The 20,505-nt window shown below is 47.5% G+C and overlaps 1 protein-coding gene across 4 annotated transcripts in view; it reads right to left on the bottom strand.

Moving 5' to 3' along the window:
* ttll5 (tubulin tyrosine ligase-like family, member 5) overlaps window positions 1-20,505 on the bottom strand; it is a 453,533-nt gene that overhangs the window by 121,164 nt on the left and 311,864 nt on the right. For all 4 annotated transcript variants that reach the window (XM_072567973.1, XM_072567972.1, XM_072567971.1 and 1 more), the window contains one exon: window positions 14,214-14,403. In XM_072567973.1, coding sequence (XP_072424074.1) covers window positions 14,214-14,403 — 190 coding nt within the window. The remainder of the gene's footprint in view (window positions 1-14,213; window positions 14,404-20,505) is intronic.

The raw sequence follows: 20,505 nt of genomic DNA on the forward strand, positions 1-20,505 counted from the left end.
CTACCTTTTTGGGAAAAGAGTTCTGAAGACTTACCACCAGCTGAGAGACAAAATTTTCACCTCATCGGTTTTAAATGGGCAAACCCTGATTTCTAAACTGTGAGCCTTGTTGTCATTTCTCCCAAAAGAAAATAAAAGTCCTGTTTACATCGATCTCTCAGGACCTTTATCTCAGCTACCTTGCAATCCAAGTTAACACTGACCTTCCCACTGACCTCCATGAGGAGGTTTGTCAAAGAGGTACCTTACAGAAAGTGAAGACTGTGGGTCAGACTTGATGGAATGTCAAAGGATAAGGAGAATGAGCAGGTGGAAGTGAGGTCTGCAGATGCTGGAGATTAGAGTCGAAACTGTGTTGCTGGAAAAGCACAGCAGGTCAGGCAGCATCCTGATGAAGGGCTCCAGCCCAAAATCTCCTGCTCCTCGGATGCTGCCTGACCTGCTGTGCTTTTCTAGCAACACACTCACGAGAATGAGCAGATGAGTAGAGTCTTACTGGATGTGATATTACTGGATATCGGGCAGTGAGAGGAAGAGCAAGACAGTGCTGGAGAGAACATGGTTTCTCATGTCGTGCTGAACACTGGGTTTGTTCCTTTGCCCTTGTATTGTACTGGTTTTCTTATTCATATCATTCATGAGTGAAATTTATCATTCAGTGGGAGTAAGTGCTTTCAGAACAAGCTGACAGAACTCTCCACGCCATGTAATGCTGTTCAGACCAACAGCAATATATAGAGATTAGCAACAGGAAATATGGGAAAGAGTCAACAGGTCAGGCAGCATCTGTGTGGGGAGAGAGAAACAGTTAGGAATTTGGGACTGTGACCTTACATCACATCTGAGAAAAGTTAGCAATGTTTTGAGCAAATCAAAAGAGGGAGGTGAAAAGATGAACAGAGGAAAGCTCTGTAATAGGGTGGAAAACAGATTAAACAACAAAAAGTTCTTGCTAGCTTTTTTTCTCTTTTTATTTATTCCTTTATTTAGCATTTAGATACCTGCTATCCTTCCATTCAGGCATCATCTATACACACCTTTTCTTGGCCTGACTTATTATTACTCCCTTTAGCTTTTGTAACACAAACATTTTTCTGATTAAATCTCTGCTGCCCTCCACTCTGTCACAAACCCCTTATTCACGTCTCTCCTCAGGACAACTGCTATAACCTATTGTATTGTGAATTTTTCTTTGTTCTGATGAAGTTCACAGAGCTGAAACATCTAATTCTGTTTTGGTCCAGAGCTGCTGCCAGGCCTGCTGAGCACTTCTAGGACCTGAACTTCCATCACAGATTTCCAGATTCCATGGGTTTATCACTTTGGCACTATATGAATCTTTGAACAATTCTTTCATGGGATGTGGGTGTTGCTGGCAGGGCTGGTTAGGGATATTGCCTATCCCTAACTGCCCTCAAACTGGGGAGGGGGGGGGCTCGCTCAGCCCTTTCAGAGGGCAGTTACGAGTCGGCCACAAACAAAACCAGAAAGTGCTGGAGAAACACAGCAAGTTTGGCAGCATCTGTGGAGATAGAAACAGAGTTAGCATTTCCAACTCATCTTTGTTTTATTGAAGAGTCAGTCACATTGCTTTGGGTCTGGAGTCACATGGATGCCAGGCTGAGTAAGAAAAGCAGATTTCCTTCTTTTGAAAGAAGGACATTATTGAACTAAATGGATTTATACAACAATCAATGATCATAGTCACCATTACAGTGACCTGATTTATAAACTGAACACAAATTCCACCAGTTGCTCTGGTGGGGAATGAACCCATGGCCCAGAGTATTAATCGCTAGATTAGCTCTCCTCTAAGAATGGTCATTATCAAGCAAGGGTTGGGTGATATGTGAGAAATTTCATCCGGTGGTTCAGCATGTTATTGTTGTAATTCAGTCTTGTTAAACATGTAATAAGTACTTAGAGGTGCACTTCTACTGCCAAGGCTTACAAGGTTTTGGGCTAAATGCTGGGAAATGGGACTACAATAGTGATATGATTATTTTTGGAAGAAAGTCCTTCACCTTCCTGATGAAGAGCTTACACTCAAAAGGTCAACTCTCCTGCTCCTCTGATGTTGCCTGACCAGCTGCATTTTTCCAGCACCACACTCTTCGACATATGATTGTTTTTGACCATCACAGACTCAATGGGCCGAAGGGCCTTTTTCTATGCTGTAGACCTCCATGTCATTCTTCCACCAGTCTCCCCAACACATATCATAGAATGAGGCAACTGTTCCTGGTATCTCTTCCTTGCTCCAACCTGGACCTGTGCCTCCCTATCTCCCTCTCCCTTGTGGGCACTGCGTCAATCATGGACATGACTTCAAATAGTCGCTGATTGTCTACAATGAAGAACATGGTACCTGGATCCACACCCAATGCTAGACTCAGATTGAAAAACTGTTTATTTTTCAGCTCCAAGCAAAACATTCTTATACTTTCAATCCATGACAGAAACTCTCTCCAATAAACTAATCTCCTTCAACTTTGTGTGGGCCAGATGGATGAGTGCCAAAGGGTTGAAAGACAATCATTGAATACTCCAAGATGAAAGAACAATGGGAGGTCTGGCGCTCTATTAGGACATCGTAAACTTCACATTTTCCAATGTAATATTATCCATGCTTTTCCTCACAACAGTGCTATCCAATATCTGCAATTTCACTCATGGGGGAGTGCACTTTAATGCGGGGGGGATTGAGACTGATAACATCAATGGCACCTCTGATGTATAAATGGGGAGTCAAGAGCAAAGGGCTTCATCATAGCTGCCTCTGCGAGCATGACTCTGTCCACAGAAACTACATTCACCCACAGAATGCTTCATTGCTAAAAATGGATTAGCTGGGCTGAGGTCAGTGAACAGCATCAGCAACAGAAAGACTGGTCAACGTACTGTTTTGCCTTTCTATTCTTGGTCCAGTCTGTTTGAGAATTGCCCATTTAGCTGGGAAACAGTGTCAGGCTCCTTCATGTTCTTTATTCTCTTGTCAGACAGCATGGAAAAACAAGGAGGCAGAGGTGCCCTTTCATGCTCCAAGTGAGAGAAAGGGGCCAATTGAAACAGTTGACTCACATCCCATCACTCTGAGGGTAAGTTCCTCAAGCAAGGCACAGCTTAAGGTCATAATCTTCAAATAAAAAATTAGTCAGTGGCACTGGCCAAGAAGAACATCAAAGTACTTACTATTCAGAACAGGAATGCCTCTGCAGTCATGTCGAGATTGATCCCAGAGGAGCCAGAAAAGAATGTATTTTTATTGAATTATATAATTAAATAAAGCAGGGCAAGTCAATCACAGTGCTTAGAAATCCAAGCATACTCCAAGTTAAGAAAAATGATGTCTTCATGTGTTACTTAAAGTTTAGGTCTAAGATGAGTGGGGGTGATGTACCAACTTGATTCTCAGCCACTTGTTTCAGAGGCTGTTGCTGAGTGGGGCACTCTCAGCCTGTCAGTGTGTTCCAGACCAGAACGCTGGAGAGGAATAGCCATGGGCAGAACCCCAAAGCCCAGCAATCTCTGCATGAACACTGGAATTTCTCAGGGTTAAAATAGAACATGATGGAAAGGTTCACATAGCAACTACCAGAGAAACAACAGGTTCACAGATCTACTCATATACAGCTGACCTGCTCTATATTTTAGCGTTTTCCCTCTCAGATTTCCCCAATGCCTTTCATTTCTATTTAAAATGTAGAATAACTTTAATAGAATGTTCCTGAAGGGGCTGACTCTCACTAGGGTACAGGGTCCCCCTCCTTCTCCTGAAGGGGCTGACTCTCTCTGGGGTACAGGGTCCCCCTCCCTCTCCTGAAGGGACTGACCCTCACTGGGGTACAGGGTCCCCCTCCCTCTCCTGAAGGGACTGACTCTCACTGGGGTACGGGGTCCCCCTCCCTCTCCTGAAGGGGCTGACCCTGACTGGGGTATAGGGTCCCCCTCCCTCTCCTGAAGGGGCTGACCCTCAATGGGGTATAGGGTCCCCCTCCCTCTCCTGAAGGGGCTGCTCTCTCTGGGGTCTGGGGTCCCCCTCCCTCTCCTGAAGGGGCTGACTCTCACTGGGGTACGGGGTCTCCCTCCCTCTCCTGAAGGGGCTGACCCTGACTGGGGTATAGGGTCCCCCTCCCTCTCCTGAAGGGGCTGACCCTCAATGGGGTATAGGGTCCCCCTCCCTCTCCTGAAGGGGCTGCTCTCTCTGGGGTCTGGGGTCCCCCTCCCTCTCCTGAAGGGGCTGACTCTCACTGGGGTACGGGGTCTCCCTCCCTCTCCTGAAGGGGCTGACCCTCACTATGGTACGGGGTCCCCCTCCCTCTCCTGAAGGGGCTGACTCTCACTGGGGTACAAGGTCCCCTTCCCTCTCCTGAAGGGGCTGACTCTCACTGGGGTACGGGGTCTCCCTCCCTCTCCTGAAGGGGCTGACCCTCACTATGGTACGGGGTCCCCCTCCCTCTCCCGAAGGGGCTGACTCTCACTGGGGTACAAGGTCCCCTTCCCTCTCCCAAAGGGGCTGACTCTCACTGGGGTACAAGGTCCCCTTCCCTCTCCTGAAGGGGCTGACTCTCGCTAGTTTATTGGTCCCCTTTCTCTCCTGAAAGTATTAAAAGTTTTTTTTCCTATAAGATTCAGATGAGTTAAATGAGCATGGGAAAACAGGAGCAGGAGTTGGCCAGCAGTACCATGAGCATACTCCATCATTCTACACGCCTGATCATCCATCTCAATGCCAGATTCCAGCTCTATTCATTCAGTTCAGTGACTTCAGTCTTGAACTAACTTGGTGACTTAGCATTGCAGGATCTCGACAGTAAAGAAAGAAGCCATTCAGCCCATCAAGACTGCACCAACACTCCAAAGAGCAAACCACCTAAACCTAGCCCTTTACCATACATCTACCATGTCTAACCACCAGACCTGCACAGTTTCACTCAGCTTAAAGATCCATGGAAACTACGGGGCAATTTAGCCTGGCCAATCCACCTGACCTGCACATCTTTGGACCATGGGAGGAAACCAGAGCACCCGGAGGAAACCCATGCAGACACGGGGAGAATGTGCAAACTCCACACAGACAGTCGCCTGAGGCTGGAATCAAATCCGATCCCTGCTAACCACTGAGCCAACACGCTGCCCATAGTTACACTGTCCACTGGGAGAGAGAATTCCAACACTTCACCACTGTCTCAGTGAAGAAGTCGCTCCACCCTTCCATTCTAAATGGCTTTCACTGTATTCTGAGATTATATTGTCTTGAAGCCTTCCGGTCAGGGACAGAACTCTTTCCACATCTACCTGTGCCTAGGCCTTTTAAGAAGTTTCGATGAGAACACATTTTCTTTGTCTAAACTGTAGTGAATATAAACCCAGTCTCCACATTCTCAGGAATCAGTCTGGTGAATCTCTGCTGCATTCCCTCAATGAAAAGTATATATTTCTTTCGACGAGCAAACCAAAAACTAGGAGGGATCCAAACAGAGTCAATCCTGCCCTGCAAAGGTCACGACTAAACCGGGAGCTGCAAATGAATATGTCACATCTACATATTGAAGTAATCTGCTTTTCCCTTTGCTCCATTACTCACAAAATATGTGGCCTCATGTATGCACTCCCAATGTGCGTTGTTCCTAAATATTCCATCATCTCTGTGTTTACTACCGTACTAGTAGCATGTTTAAGTTTACTGGAGCACATGGCTCACCTATGTTTGAGATGAAAGTTAAATGCCCACTGAATTGAAAACAGGGATATTGGTACAGGCTGCTGGCTGATGTCCAGGATGTATGAGATTATGCTGTTGCTGTCTATTAACTGTGAACATGAACACTACGGCTTGGCTCAGCAGCAGCCACACACTGTTTCTGTAACCTTCAAATTAAAACTAAAGCCTACATTGACTGACAAGCTCCTACAGCTGCATTCACCGCCACACACACCAGTTGTCTGAAATAAGCTACTCGCACAGAGCTGGGAAACATCAGAAAGGAAATAAGATTACAAGCAATGAACAATGACAGTGAACCTCATTTAACAGATAGCTACAACATAATTGAAGTTATAGTAATGGGCACCAGTACAGACAATCACAGGACTCAATACTGAGCTCCTCCACTGCCAATGCAATGTGCTGCAGTTTGTATTATCCAGAAGAGCAGGAACTCTCTCCATAACCGAGAAGGAGAAGGGCAGTAATGTCATGGGAACAACATCATCTCTAATTTCTCCTCCAAGTCACCATCCTGACTTGGAAATATATCACTGCTCCTTCAGTGTCGTTGGGTCAGAATCCCAGAATTCCCTCCCTAACAGCAATGTGGGTCTAGCTATGGCAGTTCAAGAAGGCAGCTCACTATCATCTTCCCAAGGGCAACTAGGGACGGGCAAAACTCTGTCCTTGCCAAGGAAACTGCCAGAAGGTTATTGTTTTAAAACATACACAAACACCTCAAAATTCACTCTGCACTATTCTGCAAATTGTGGAGGTCACGTAAAGCAGGAGAGATCCTGACCCTCAGCACGAAACTGTCAATCGGAAACAGATTTTCCTTTGACTCCCTATTGTTTTTCAAGGGAAAGCAGTTTCCTGGAACGCCTCCGCACATTATTCTGGCTTGAATCCAGCGTAATACTGGTGTAATACTCTGACTCTGTTAAGGAAATGCAATCCTGTGGTTATTTAATAATAAAACTGCACGGGCCAAAGGCTATTCTATAAACACACTTAATGAATTCCAGGTCAGGCTGGCGACATACCTGCTATCACTAGCCCACATCGACTCGGCAGCACACGTTATCTGCTGCTGGGGAGTCACATGGAAACGTGGATGAATGGTGGGGGCTTGTGTACAAAGAACAAAGAAAATTTACAGCCCAGGAACTGGCCCTTCACCCCTCCAAGCCTGAGCCGATCCAAATGTACTGTCTAAACCTGTCGCCCAATTCCTAACCATCTGTATCCCTCTGCTCCCCACCTACTCATGCATCTGTCCAGATGCATCTTAAATGAATCTACCGTGCCTGCCTCTACCACCTCTGCTGGCAACATGTTCCAAACGCCCACACCCTCTGTGTGAAGTACTTGCCGCGTGTATCCCCCTTAAACTTTTCACCTCTCACCTTGAAAGTGTGACCTCTCATTATTGAATCCTTCACCCTGGGAAAAAGCTTGTCTCTATCCACCCTGTCTATACCCTTCATGATCTTGTAGACATCAATCAGGTCCCCCCTCAATCTCCTTTTTTCTAATGAAAACAAACCTAACCTACTCAACCTCTCTTCATAGCTGGCACCTTCCATACCAGGCAACATCCTCGTAAACCTTCTCTGCACCCTCTCCAAAGCGTCCACATCCTTTTGGTAATGTGGCGACCAGAACTGTACACAGTATTCTAAATGCGGCCGAACCAATGTCCTGTACAATTTTAACATGACTTGCCAGCTCTTATACTCAATATCCCGTCCAATGAAGGCAAGCATACTATATGCCTTTGTGGCCACTCTATCCACCTGTGCAGCAACCTTCAGGGTACAATGGACCTGAACTCCAAGATCTCTCTGCTCACCAACTTTTCCCAAGGCTCTTCCATTCACTGTATAGTTGGCTCTAGAATTAGACTTCCTAAAATGTATCACCTCACATTTGTGTGGATTGAAAGCCATCTGCCACTTTTCCGCCCAACTTTCCAGTCTATCTATATCCTCCTGTATTCTTTGACAGTCCCTTATGCTTTCTGCTACTCCACCAATCTCTGTGTCATCTGCAAACTTGCTGATCATACCAACAGTGCCCTCTTCTAGATCATTTATGTATATTACAAACAACAATGGCCCCAACACTGACCCCTGTGGAACACCACTGGTCACCTTTCTCCATTTCGAGAAATTCCCTTCAACTACTACTCTCTGTCTCCTGTTGCTCAACCAGTTCTTTATCCACCGAGCTAGAACACCCTGCACACCATGTGACTTCACTTTCTCCATTAGTCTACCATGGGGAACCTTATCAAGCGCCTTACTAAAGTCCATGTATATGGCGTCAACAGCCCCTCCTTCATCTATCAACTTGGTCACTTCCTTAAAGGTCTATGAAGTGGTAAGGCACGATCTCCCCCGCACAAAACCACGTTGCCTATCACTAATAAGCTCATTCTTTTCCAAATATAAATCAATTTCATCCCTCAGTACCTTCTCCAGCAACTTCCCCACCACCGACATCAGGCTCACTGGTCTGTAGTTACCCGGAATATCCTTACTACCCTTCTTGTTCATGGGGACAACATGTGCAACCTTCCAGTCCTCTGGAACCTCACCTGTGTTTAAGGATGCCACAAAGATATCTGTCAGGGCCCCAGCTATTTCCTCTCTTGCCTCCCTCAGCAACCTAGGATAGATCCCATCCGGTCCTGGGGATTTGTCCATCTTAATAACCTCTAGCATACCCAACACATCTTCCCTACTTATGCCAATGTGATCCAGACTAATCAAACTTCTATCTCTAATCTCAAGATTCATCATGTTTCTCTCCTCAGTGAACACTGCTGCGAAGTAATCATTCAGAATCTCACCCATTCGTTCAGGTTCAGCACACAGCCTTCCTTCATTATCCTTTAGTGGACCAATCCTTTCTCTAGTTACGCACTTGCTTCTTATATAAGAATAAAAGGCTTTGGGATTCTCTTTAATTCTGCTCACTAAAGCTATTTCATGGCCCCTTTTATCCCGCTTGATTCCTCGTTTAGGTCTGATCCTACTCTTCCGATATTCTGTTCTTAGCTGCCTGGATCTTATGTACTCTTCCCTTTTCCTTTTGGCTAGTCGTCCAATTTCTCCTGTCATCCACGGTTCATGAATCTTGCCCTTCCTATCCTTTGCCTTCAACAGGACATGCCTATCCTGCACTCCCGTTAACCTACCTTTGAAAGCCTCCCACATCTCAAATGTGGACTTCCCTTCAAATAGCCGTCCAGTCCACATTCCCCAGCTCCTGCCTAATTTTGATATAATTGGCTTTGGCCCAGTATAGTACTCTTCCCTGAGGACCACGCTCTTCCTTGACAACAAGTATTCTAAAACTTACAGAATTGTGGTCACTGTTCCCAAAGAAATCCCCCAATGCAACTTCTACCACCTGGCCTGGTTCATTCCCTAACATCAGGTCTAATATGGCCCCTTCCCTCGTCGGACTATTGACATGCTGCTCTAGAAAACTCTCCTGGACTCTTCTTACAAATTCTAGATCTCACGGAATACAGGGAGAACTAGCCATTTGGATACAGAACCTGCTCAAAGGTAGAAGACAGATGGTGGTGGTGGAGGGTTGTTTTTCAGACTGGAGGCCTGTGACCAATGGAGTGCCACAAGGATCGGTGCTGGGCCCTCTACTTTTCGTCATTTACATAAATGATTTGGATGCGAGCATAAGAGGTACAGTTAGTAAGTTTGTAGATGACACCAAAATTGGAGGTGTAGTGGACAGCGAAGAGGGTTACCTCAGATTATAACAGGATCAGGACCAGATGGGCCAATGGACTGAGAAGTGGCAGATAGAGTTTAATTCAGTTAAATGCGAGGTGCTGCATATTGGGAAAGCAAGGACTTATACACTTAATGGTAAGGTCCTAGGGAGTGTTGCTGAACAAAGAGACCTTGGAGTGCAGGTTCGTAGCTCCTTAAAAGTGGAGTCGCAGGTAGATAGGATAGTGAAGAAGGTGTTTGGTATGCTTTCCTTTATTGGTCAGAGTATTGAGTACAGGAGTTGGGGGGTCATGTTGCAGCTGTACAGGACATTGGTTAGGCCACTGTTGGAATATTGTGTACAATCAGAACGATGTTATGAAACTTGGAAGGGTTCAGAAAAGATTTACAAAGATGTTGTCAAGGTTGTGCTATAGGGAGAGGTTGAATACGCTGGGGCTGATTTCCCTGGAGTGTCGGAGGCTGAGGGGTGACCTTATAGAGGTTTATAAAATCATGAGGGGCATAGATAGGGAAAATACACAAGGTATTTTGCTTGGGGTGGGGAGGTCCAAAACTAGAGGGTATAGGTTTATGGTGAGAGGGGAAGGGTATAAAAGAGACCTAAGGGGCAACTTTTTCACACAGAGGGTGGTACGGGTATGGAATGCACTGCCAGAGGAAGTGGTGGAGGCTGGTACAATTACAGCATTTAAAAGGCATCTGGATGGATAAATGAATAGGAAGGGTTTGGATGGATAGGGGCAGGGTGCTGGCAGATGGGATTGGATTGGGTTGGGATATCTGGTTGGCATGGATAAGTTGGACTGAAGGATCTGTTTCAGTGCTGTACATCTCTATGACTCGATAATTCTCTGCGAGCAGCATGAAGGTAAATGATATATTGGCTGTCACTGGAAGACGATCGGAGTTCAGAAGGGGGAGTGTCTCTCTGCAGTGGGGAGGTGGGGGTGTCTCACTGCAGTGGGGAGGTGGGGGGGTGTCTCACTGCAGTGGGGAGGTGGGGGGTGGGGGGTGTCTCACTGCAGTGGGGAGGTGGGGGGTGTCTCACTGCAGTGGGGAGGTGGGAGTGTCTCACTGCAGTGGGGAGGTGGGAGTGTCTCACTGCAGTGGGGAGGTGGGAGTGTCTCACTGCAGTGGGGAGGTGGGGGGTGTCTCACTGCAGTGGGGAGGTGGGAGTGTCTCACTGCAGTGGGGAGGTGGGAGTGTCTCACTGCAGTGGGGAGGTGGGAGTGTCTCACTGCAGTGGGGAGGTGGGGGGTGTCTCACTGCAGTGGGGAGGTGGGAGTGTCTCACTGCAGTGGGGAGGTGGGGGTCTCTCTGCAGTGGGGAGGTGGGGGGTGTCTCACTGCAGTGGGGAGGTGGGAGTGTCTCACTGCAGTGGGGAGGTGGGAGTGTCTCACTGCAGTGGGGAGGTGGGGGTCTCTCTGCAGTGGGGAGGTGGGGGGTGTCTCACTGCAGTGGGGAGGTGGGGGGTGTCTCACTGCAGTGGGGAGGTGGGAGTGTCTCACTGCAGTGGGGAGGTGGGGGGTGTCTCACTGCAGTGGGGAGGTGGGGGGTGTCTCACTGCAGTGGGGAGGTGGGGGGTGTCTCACTGCAGTGGGGAGGTGGGAGTGTCTCACTGCAGTGGGGAGGTGGGGGGTGTCTCACTGCAGTGGGGAGGTGGGGGGTGTCTCACTGCAGTGGGGAGGTGGGGGGTGGGGGGTGTCTCACTGCAGTGGGGAGGTGGGGGGTGTCTCACTGCAGTGGGGAGGTGGGGGGTGTCTCACTGCAGTGGGGAGGTGGGGGGTGTCTCACTGCAGTGGGGAGGTGGGGGGTGTCTCACTGCAGTGGGGAGGTGGGAGTGTCCCATTGCAGTGGGGAGGTGGGAGTGTCCCATTGCAGTGGGGAGGTGGGAGTGTCTCATTGCAGTGGGGAGGTGGGAGTGTCTCACTGCAGTGGGGAGGTGGGGGGTGTCTCACTGCAGTGGGGAGGTGGGGGGTGTCTCACTGCAGTGGGGAGGTGGGAGTGTCTCTGGCTTCTTGTTATCTCATTTCTGAAGGCTTCCCATTTTCCAGCCGTCCCTTTACCTGTGAACATCTGCCTCCAATCAGCTTTCGAAAGTTCTTGCCTAATACTGTCAAAGTTGGCCTTTCGCCAAATTAGAACTTCAACTTTTAGATCTGGTTTATCCTTTTCCATCATTATTATAAATCCAATAGAATTATGGTTGCGGGCCCCAAAGTGCTCCCCCACTGACACCTCAGTCACCTGCCCTGCCTTATTTCCCAAGAGTAGGTCGAGTTTTGCACCTTCTCTAGTAGGTACATCCACATACTGAATCAGAAAATTGTCTTGTACACACTTAACAAATTCCTTTCCATCTAAACCTTTAACACTATGGCAGTCCCAGTCTATATTTGGAAAGTTAAAATCCCCTTCCATAACCACCCTATTATTCTTACAGATAACTGAGATCTCCTTACAAGTTTGTTTCTCAATTTCCCTCTGACTATTAGGGGGGGGTCTATAATACAATCCCAATAAGGTGATCATCCCTTTCTTATTTCTCATTTCCACTCAAATAACTTCCCTGGATGTATTTTTGGGAATATCCTCCCTCAGCACAGCTGTAATGCTATCCCTTATCAAAAACGCCACTCCCCCTCCTCTCTTGCCTCCCTTTCCATCCTTCCTGTAGCATTTGTATCCTGGAACATTAAGTTGCCAGTCCTGCCCGTCCCTGAGCCATGTTTCCGTAATTACTATGATATCCCAGTGTATGATATTCCTAACCATGCCCTGAGTTCATCTGCCATTCCTGTTAGACCCCTTGCACTGATATAAATGCAATTTAATTTATTAGTCCTACCTTGTCCCTGCCTGTCCTGTTTGATTCACTTCTGTTCTCAACTGTACCCTTCTCAGATCAATCTCTTTCCTCACTACCTCCTGCGTCCTACCTCCCCACCTTACTAGTTTAAATCCTCCTGAGCAGCTCGAGCAAATCTCCCTGCCAGTATATTAGTCCCCTTCCAATTTAGGTGCAATCCGTCCTTCTTGTACAGGCCACTTCTACCCCAAAAGAGATTCCAATGATCCAAAAATATAAATCCTTCTCCCATACACCAGCCATGCATCCATCTGCTCTATCCTCCTATTCTTGCTCTCACTAGCTCGTAGCATTGGGAATAATCCAGATATGACTACCCTTGAGGACCTCCTTTTTAAATTCCTGCCTAACTCTCTGTAATCTCCCTTCAGAATCTCAACCTTTTCCCTTCCAATGTCATTGGTTCCAATATGGACAATGGCCTCCTGCTGACCCCTCTCCCCAGTGAGAACATTCTGCACTCTCTCTGAGACATCCTTGATCCTGGCACCAGGGAAGCAACACACCATTCTGCTTTTTCTCTGCTGGCCACAGAAACATCTGTCTGTACCTCAGACTAGAGTCCCCTAACACAGTTGATGTCTTGGAATTTGAGGTACCCCTCATTGCAATATGGCCAGTCTCAATACCAGAAACTTGGCTGTTCGTGCTATGTTCCCCTAAGAATCCATCAGCCCCTACATTTTCCAAAACAGCATACTTGTTAGACTCTTGCACTAACTGCCTACCTCTCTTACCTTTCCTGGAGTTAACCCATCTATGTGACTGTATCTGAGACTTTTCCCCCCTTCCTATAACTGCCATCCATCACATACCGTTGCTATTGCAAATTTCTCATTGCCTCTAACTGTCTCTCCAACCAATCCATTCAATCTGATAGGATTCGCAACCAACAGCATTTATTGCAGATATAAACCGCAGTAACCCGTAAACTCTCCTTAAACTGCCATATCTGACAAGAAATGTATATCACTCTACTAAAGGCCATTTTTGATCCTTCACAATCTACAGACCCAGAAAATAACACTGTCTTATTCCTCTACAAAACACTGCCCCAGATTAAAACTAGTCACTTATCTGCTTCTGTGCTGTGACTTTGCCCAAACAGTCCCTCCAAGATCAGTTGTGAATTTCACTGTTTGATGATTTTCCCAGACGCTCTCCGATGTCCAGCGAATTCAAACAGCAAAGGCAGTAACTGTGCAGGGTCACTGTGGTGCCAGTTTCTTTCTCTCTCTCTCTCCTGCACTAACCTCACCATATGCTTCCTTTGTCTGTACCTCTCCCTTTAAAACTGCTGTTGTTTTGACTTTTTTCCTCCAAAGTTCCAAAACAATGCAACAGCATATAAAACAGTAATTGCTGTAAAACAGTAATTCGAGGAAATCACCTCCAGCACCTAAAATACCTCAAAAAAGGAGCAACTGTTGCAGCCAGAAATGTTTCCCATCCTCCATCTTGGATTACCCAGTGTTCTTGAAACCCCAACTTCCTTTTATCTTGAAGGTAAATGGATAGCTTAAAGCACAGTTGTTTATATTTGAGCTGAGATGCTAACTATTTTGCTGGGACTGTGAGATCCAGCCTCTCCACTGTTAACACAAAAGCAATTTCCATTGTTTCAAAGAGTAAAACACCTTGCAGCTTGAAGCCCCCTTTACATTGCAGCAGTGAGACCACCCAGGCTTGGTGTCAGGCAGACTTCAGAGTTAGGATCATTCTCATGAACCAATGTTAAAATATAACCATCACATAAGGCTGGGAATTGAAACAGTAACCCCAGACGCAGCTCGCCCCCAGGTTTGGCGGTCTGGCCCACCTGCCTGTTTCCCTGGTGCCGATCATGCTCTCCCCACTCTTTTACCTGCTGCCGGGCCCGGCTGGTATCCAGGAGCTGTCGGGAGTGCTGCTGTTGCTGTTGGAGATGTTGGAGTGCGTACTGCAGTTGCTGGCTCCCTGATGTGGGCTGGTACCTCTGCCTCGGAGTCACTCCTGTCACTGTGTTATATGCACACTCGACCTCATGATCCCAGCTCAGGTTATCCACAAAACCCCTGTGTATGTGCGTGTGAGAGAGACACAGACATTACCATGGTTAGTAATTGGCCAGATCTGGGAGAAGAGACAATAAGCATGAATGAATTAAAGTATGTGTTTATCAATTCCGCTCTCCCCCACCCCCAACAATACTGCATGAGGCTGTGCCACTGCACCGCATCATGGCATGGCAATCAGTAGCTGTCTTCACCATTAGCCACACTCTGTGAGACCTTGTTGGTGAAGAGGTGTGGGTGTAGTTCAGCAGGGTGGGGGAGATTACTAAGTGGTATCTACAAGCTGGGCAAGGTTGGATGGAATAGACTGAGTGAATACATCCTTCCACTGCACCTCCTGATGGTCTGGAATTGACACAGGATGGAGAAAGGGAAACCTGAAGTAAAATTCAATTTCAGGAAGTGGGTGTCGCGGCAGGGTCAAGTTTCCTGAGCCAGAGAATCATGTTTCCAAACCCACTCAGACTTGAAGAGTCACTTCAGCACAAACTTGGGCCATAGAATCTGAGCACAATTATGCCATTCAGCCCATCAGGTCTGGGTCCACTATTTGATTATGGCTGATTTGTTTCTCAATTCCTTTCTCATGACCTCTTCCTGTAATCTTTCATTCCCTTACTAATCAAGAAGCTATCTATCTCTGTCTCAAATATACTCAGAATGTCGGACTGATATTCCTCATGTAATATTCCTCTCCATTGCACAACAGCACTGAGTTAGCAACTGCAATAGGTTACAGGACCCCTCCTGTCCTGAAGGGGCTGACTCTCACTGGGGTACGGGTTCCCCCTCCTGTCCTGAAGGGGATGACTCTCACTGGGGTACAGGTTCCCCCTCCTGTCCTGAAGGAGCTGACCCTCACTGAGGTATGGGGTCCCCCTCCTGTCCTGAAGGGGCTGACTCTCACTGGGGTATGGGGTCCCCCTCCTGTCTTGAAGGAGCTGACCCTCACTGAGGTATGGGGTCCCCCTCCTGTCCTGAAGGGGCTGACCCTCACTGGGGTATGGGGTCCCCCTCCTGTCCTGAAGGGGCTGACTCTCACTGGAGTATGGGGTCCCCCTCCTGTCCTGAAGGGGCTGACTCTCACTGGGGTATGGGGTCCCCCTCCTGTCCTGAAGGAGCTGACCCTCACTGAGGTATGGGGTCCCCCTCCTGTCCTGAAGGTGCCTGACTCTCACTGGGGTATGGGGTCCCCCTCCTGTCCTGAAGGGGCCTGACTCTCACTGGGGTATGGGGTCCCCCTCCTGTCCTGAAGGGGCTGACCCTCACTGGAGTATGGGGTCCCCCTCCTGTCCTGAAGGGGCTGACTCTCACTGGGGTATGGGGTCCCCCTCCTGTCCTGAAGGGGCTGACTCGCACTGGGGTACAAATCTGGACAATATCAAGGTTTGGGCTGGCAAGTGGCAAGTAACATTCGTGCCACACAAATGCCAGGCTATGACCATCATGAATAAAAAACAACCCCTAATTACCACCTCTCGATATTCAATGGTGTTACCATCATTGAGTCCCCTACTGCCAACATCCTAGGAGTTATCTTTGACCAGAAACTTAATTGGACTCATCATCACATAAACACAGTGGCTACAAGAGCAGGTCAGAGGTTGGGAATCCTGCAGCGAGTAATTCACCTCCAGACTCCCCAAAGCCTGTCCACCATCTACAAGGCACAAGTCAGGAGTGTGATGGAATACTCCTCACTTGCCCTGGATGGGGGCAGCTCCAACAACACTAAAGAAGCTTGACACCATCCAGGACAAAGCAACCGCTTGATTGGCACCACATCCACAAACATCCTTTCCCTCCACTTACGCTCAGTAGCAGCGGTGCGTACCATCTACAAGATACACTGAAGAAATTCACCAAAGATCCTCAGACAGCACCTTCCAAACCCACGATCACTTCCATCTAAAAGGACAGGACAGTAGATAGATGGGAACACCACCCCCTGCAAGTTTCCCACCAAGCCACTCACCATCCTGACTTAGAAATATATCACCATTCCTTCAGTGTCACTGGGTCAAAACCCTGGAATTCCCTCCCTAAGGGTATTGTGGGTCAAACCACAGCACATGGACTGCAGTGGTTTAAGGAAGCAGCTCATCCCCACCTTCTCAAGGGGCAATGAGGGACAGGGAATAAATGCTGGGTCAGCCAGCAACACCCACATCCCACAAAATGAATAAGTTAAAGATCCCCTACTCCTCTGAAGATGCTGACTATCACTGGGGTACAGGTTCCCTCTGCTCTTATGCAGGTCAAATAGCAGATAGTGGCATAATTTAATATTTTACCTGAAAGACAATACCTTCGTCCTTTAGTCCTGATTTTAACACAGCAGAGCGCTACCTCAGGAAAACGGCTAATGTGACACCTCTACTCAAAGAGGGGGAGGGAGGCAAAAAATAGGAAACTATAGTATGATTAGCTGATTAATATCTACCATTGGAAAATACTGGAATCTATCACTAAGGAAGTAATAGCAATGCACTTTGAAAATTATAATCAACATGGCTTCATGAAAGTGAAATTGTGCCTGATTAATGTATAAGAGTTTCTCGAGGAAGTCTCAACTAGAGTGATACAGGAGAACCATTGAATGCCATTGAGAGTTCCAGCATGGAATCAGACCCTTCGGTCCAACTCGTCCATGCTGACCAGATATCTCAATCTGACCTAGTCCCATTTGCCAGCATTTGGCTCATATCTGTCTAAGCCCTTCCTATTCATATACACAACCAAATACCATTTAAATGTGATAATTGTACTAGCTTCCACCACTTTCTCTGGCAGTTCGTTCCATACATACACCACCATCTGCATGAAATCGTTATCCCTTATGTCCATTTCAACTCTTTCCCCTTTTACCTTAAACCTATGCCCTCTAGTTTCGACTTCATCCCAGGGAAAAGACTTGGGCTATTTACCCTACCCATGCCCCTCATGATTTCATAAACCTCTATAAGGTCACCCCCTTCAGCCTCCAATGCTCCAGGGAAAAAAGCCCCACCTTTCAGCCTCTCCATACAGCTCAAACCCTCCAACAACATTCTTATACATTTTTTCTGAACCCTTTCAAGCTTCACAAAATCTTTCATATAGCAGGGAGACCTGAACAGAATGCAGTATTCCAAAAATGGCCTAACCAATGTATTGTAAGCCACATGACATCCCAATTCCAATGCTCAATGAACTCAATGCCAAATGCCTTCTTCAGTACCCTGTCTACCTACAACTCCACTTTCAAAGAACTGTGAACCTGCACCCTCGGTCCCTTTTTCCAGCAACATTTCCCAACACCTTACCATTAAGTCATTTGCTTTTCCAAACTGCAGCACCTTGCATTTATCTAAATTAAACTCCATCCGCTATTCCTCAGCCCACTGGCCCATCTGATCAAAGTCCCGTTGTACTCTGAGGTAACCTTCTTCACTGTCCACTATACTTCCAATTTTGGTGTTATCTGCAAATTGCTAACCATACTTCTGATTTTCACATCCAAATCATTAATATAAATGACAAAAAGCAGTAGACCACAGGTCACAAGCCTTTAGTCCATAAAACAACTTGCATTAACAACCTCTGTCTCCTACCTTCAAACCAGTTCTGTACCCAGTTGGCTAGCTCCCCCTCCTGTCTCCCATGTGATCTCACCTTGCCAATATTTACTGCTCTGCCTTCATCAATTTTCTTTGTTCCTTCTTAAAAAAAATTCTATCAAGTTCATGAGAGGTGCTCTAATTGAAACATTTGGGATTTTTAATGGGCTTGACAGGGTAAAGTTTGAGGGGATGTTTCCCCCTCGGGAAAGAGTCTAAGACCAGAGGGCACAGTCTCAGAACAAAGGAGCACCAATTTAGGACTGAGATGAGGAGGAATTTCTTCTCTCAGAGGGGTGAGGGTCTTTGGAACTCCTTGTCACGGAGAGTTGTGGAGGCAGAGTCCTTGTGTATATTTAAGGCTGAGATAGATTCTTGATCAGTCGGGGAATCAAGGGTTACTGAAAAAATACAGTAAAGTGGATATGAGGAGTGTTGGATCAGCTGTGACCAAACCGAATAGCGAAGCTGGTTTGAGGGACTGAATGGCCTGTTTCTGTTCGTATTTCAGACGGTCCTATGGTGTTAGAACTGACCCTCTGATGGTGGGGTGCTGCCCCTATCTCCGTGGCACTCCCACAGTACCTGTACTGACCCTCTGACAGTTTGGCACTCCTGTTGTACTGATCCTCCTGCAGTGCGGCACACGTCCTGTACGGACCCACCAACAGCGCAGCACTCCCTCAGTACTGATCCCCTGAAAGTGCGGCACTCCCTCAGCACTGACTCAACAACACTGCAGGACTCCCGCAGTACTGACCCTCTGACAGTGCAACATTCCCTCAGTATTGATCCCCTGACAGTGCGGCACTCCCTTAGCACTGACCCACCAACAGCACAGGACTCCCTCAGTACTGACCTTCTGACAGTGCAGCACTCCCTCGGTACGGACCCACCAACAGCACAGCACTCCCTCGGTACGGACCCACCAACAGCGCAGCACTCCTCAGTACTGATCCCCTGACAGTGCAGCACTCCTCAGCACTGACCCTCCGACAGTGCGGCGCTCCCTCAGCACTGACCCTCCAACAGTGCGGCACTCCCTCAGTACGGACCCACCAACAGTGCGGCACTCCCTCAGCACTGACCCTCCGACAGTGCGGCACTCCCTCAATACTGACCTCCTGACATTGCCGCACTCCCTCAGCACTGACCCTCCGACTGTGCGGAACTCCCTCAGCACTGACCCTCCGACAGTGCTGCACACCCTCAGCACTGACTCTCCGACAGTGCGGCGCTCCCTCAGCACTGACCTTCCGACAGTGCCGCACTCCCTCAGCACTGACTCTCCGAAAGTGCGGCACTCCCTCAGCACTGACCCTTCGACAGTGCAGCTCTTCCTCAATACGGCTCTAGATGGGTGAGTCTGAATTATAATAAACAGAAAACCCTGAAATGATGTTTAAGATATCACATATGAGCATGAGACAAAGAGTGTTCATGATTGAATCAACTTTACAAATATTTTTGGGATCTTTTTGTTCAGTGTCGTGAACCATGAGTGGAAGCTGAGCATCTAGAATGGGGAATCCAAGACTTTAATATTTAGAACATAGAACATAGAACATAGAACATAGAACAATACAGCACAGAACAGGCCCTTCGGCCCACGATGTTGTGCCGAACTTCTATCCTAGATTAAGCACCCATCCATGTACCTATCCAAATGCCGCTTAAAGGTCGGCATTTGGTGATGTTTATCCCATCTCCCCACCTACCACCTACAAACCTGTCTTATCTCCAGTCCCCTGACCCTATCATCTGGTGACGTTTAATGCTTGGCTTTTATTATTGTTCTGAATCAATGTGGTAAATATCGGGGCGGGGGTGGTGAGAGTGCAAGGTTGCTATCCTTTTTGCTTACACACCCACACCTGTACCCACTCTTGATGGGCAAGTCTTTTTTTGGAACATAATCTCAAAACAAAATCACCATCACAGAAAAGTTGGGAAACAAAGGACTCCGGAGCTTCTAACAGAGTGAGTTTTTCAGATGGAAAAAGCTGCTGAGAAGACAAAAGTGTGTTTCCTGTGCCAAACATATTGAACTGGTTTAGAGACCGATCTGTGAGGAAACCATGGGATATTACTTAAAATGATTCAAGAGAACAGGCTGCTTTTGAACTCACTGAATTCTCTGGCAGGTATGCTGTGTCAGCAACCTGGAATCATAATTCCCCTATTTGTTTCTCTTTCATCAGGAGGCAGTGGGGAAGGGGAGGGCATGGGAAGGGAAGGATTGGGAAGTGGAAGTACAGATGGGAAAAAATAAGAGAAACAGAATGAAGAGCAGGGGGGTGGGGGTGGGGAGTGGGCTGGGGAGGTGGGCAACAAGGGGAAAGGAGAATGAAGGGCTATGGGAATCAGACTACACACAGGGGAACTGAGGTTTGTTGAGGAGGAGAGGAAATATGAGTAGAGGATGTGGGGGGTTATTGGGGAAAAAGGGATGATTTAGCTAGAATGGAGAAAGAAGGAAGAGATAAAAGAGAAGAGGAAATAG

The sequence above is a fragment of the Chiloscyllium punctatum genome, chromosome 4, assembly GCF_047496795.1.
Source record: "Chiloscyllium punctatum isolate Juve2018m chromosome 4, sChiPun1.3, whole genome shotgun sequence".
In the NCBI taxonomy this organism is placed as follows: domain Eukaryota; kingdom Metazoa; phylum Chordata; class Chondrichthyes; order Orectolobiformes; family Hemiscylliidae; genus Chiloscyllium; species Chiloscyllium punctatum.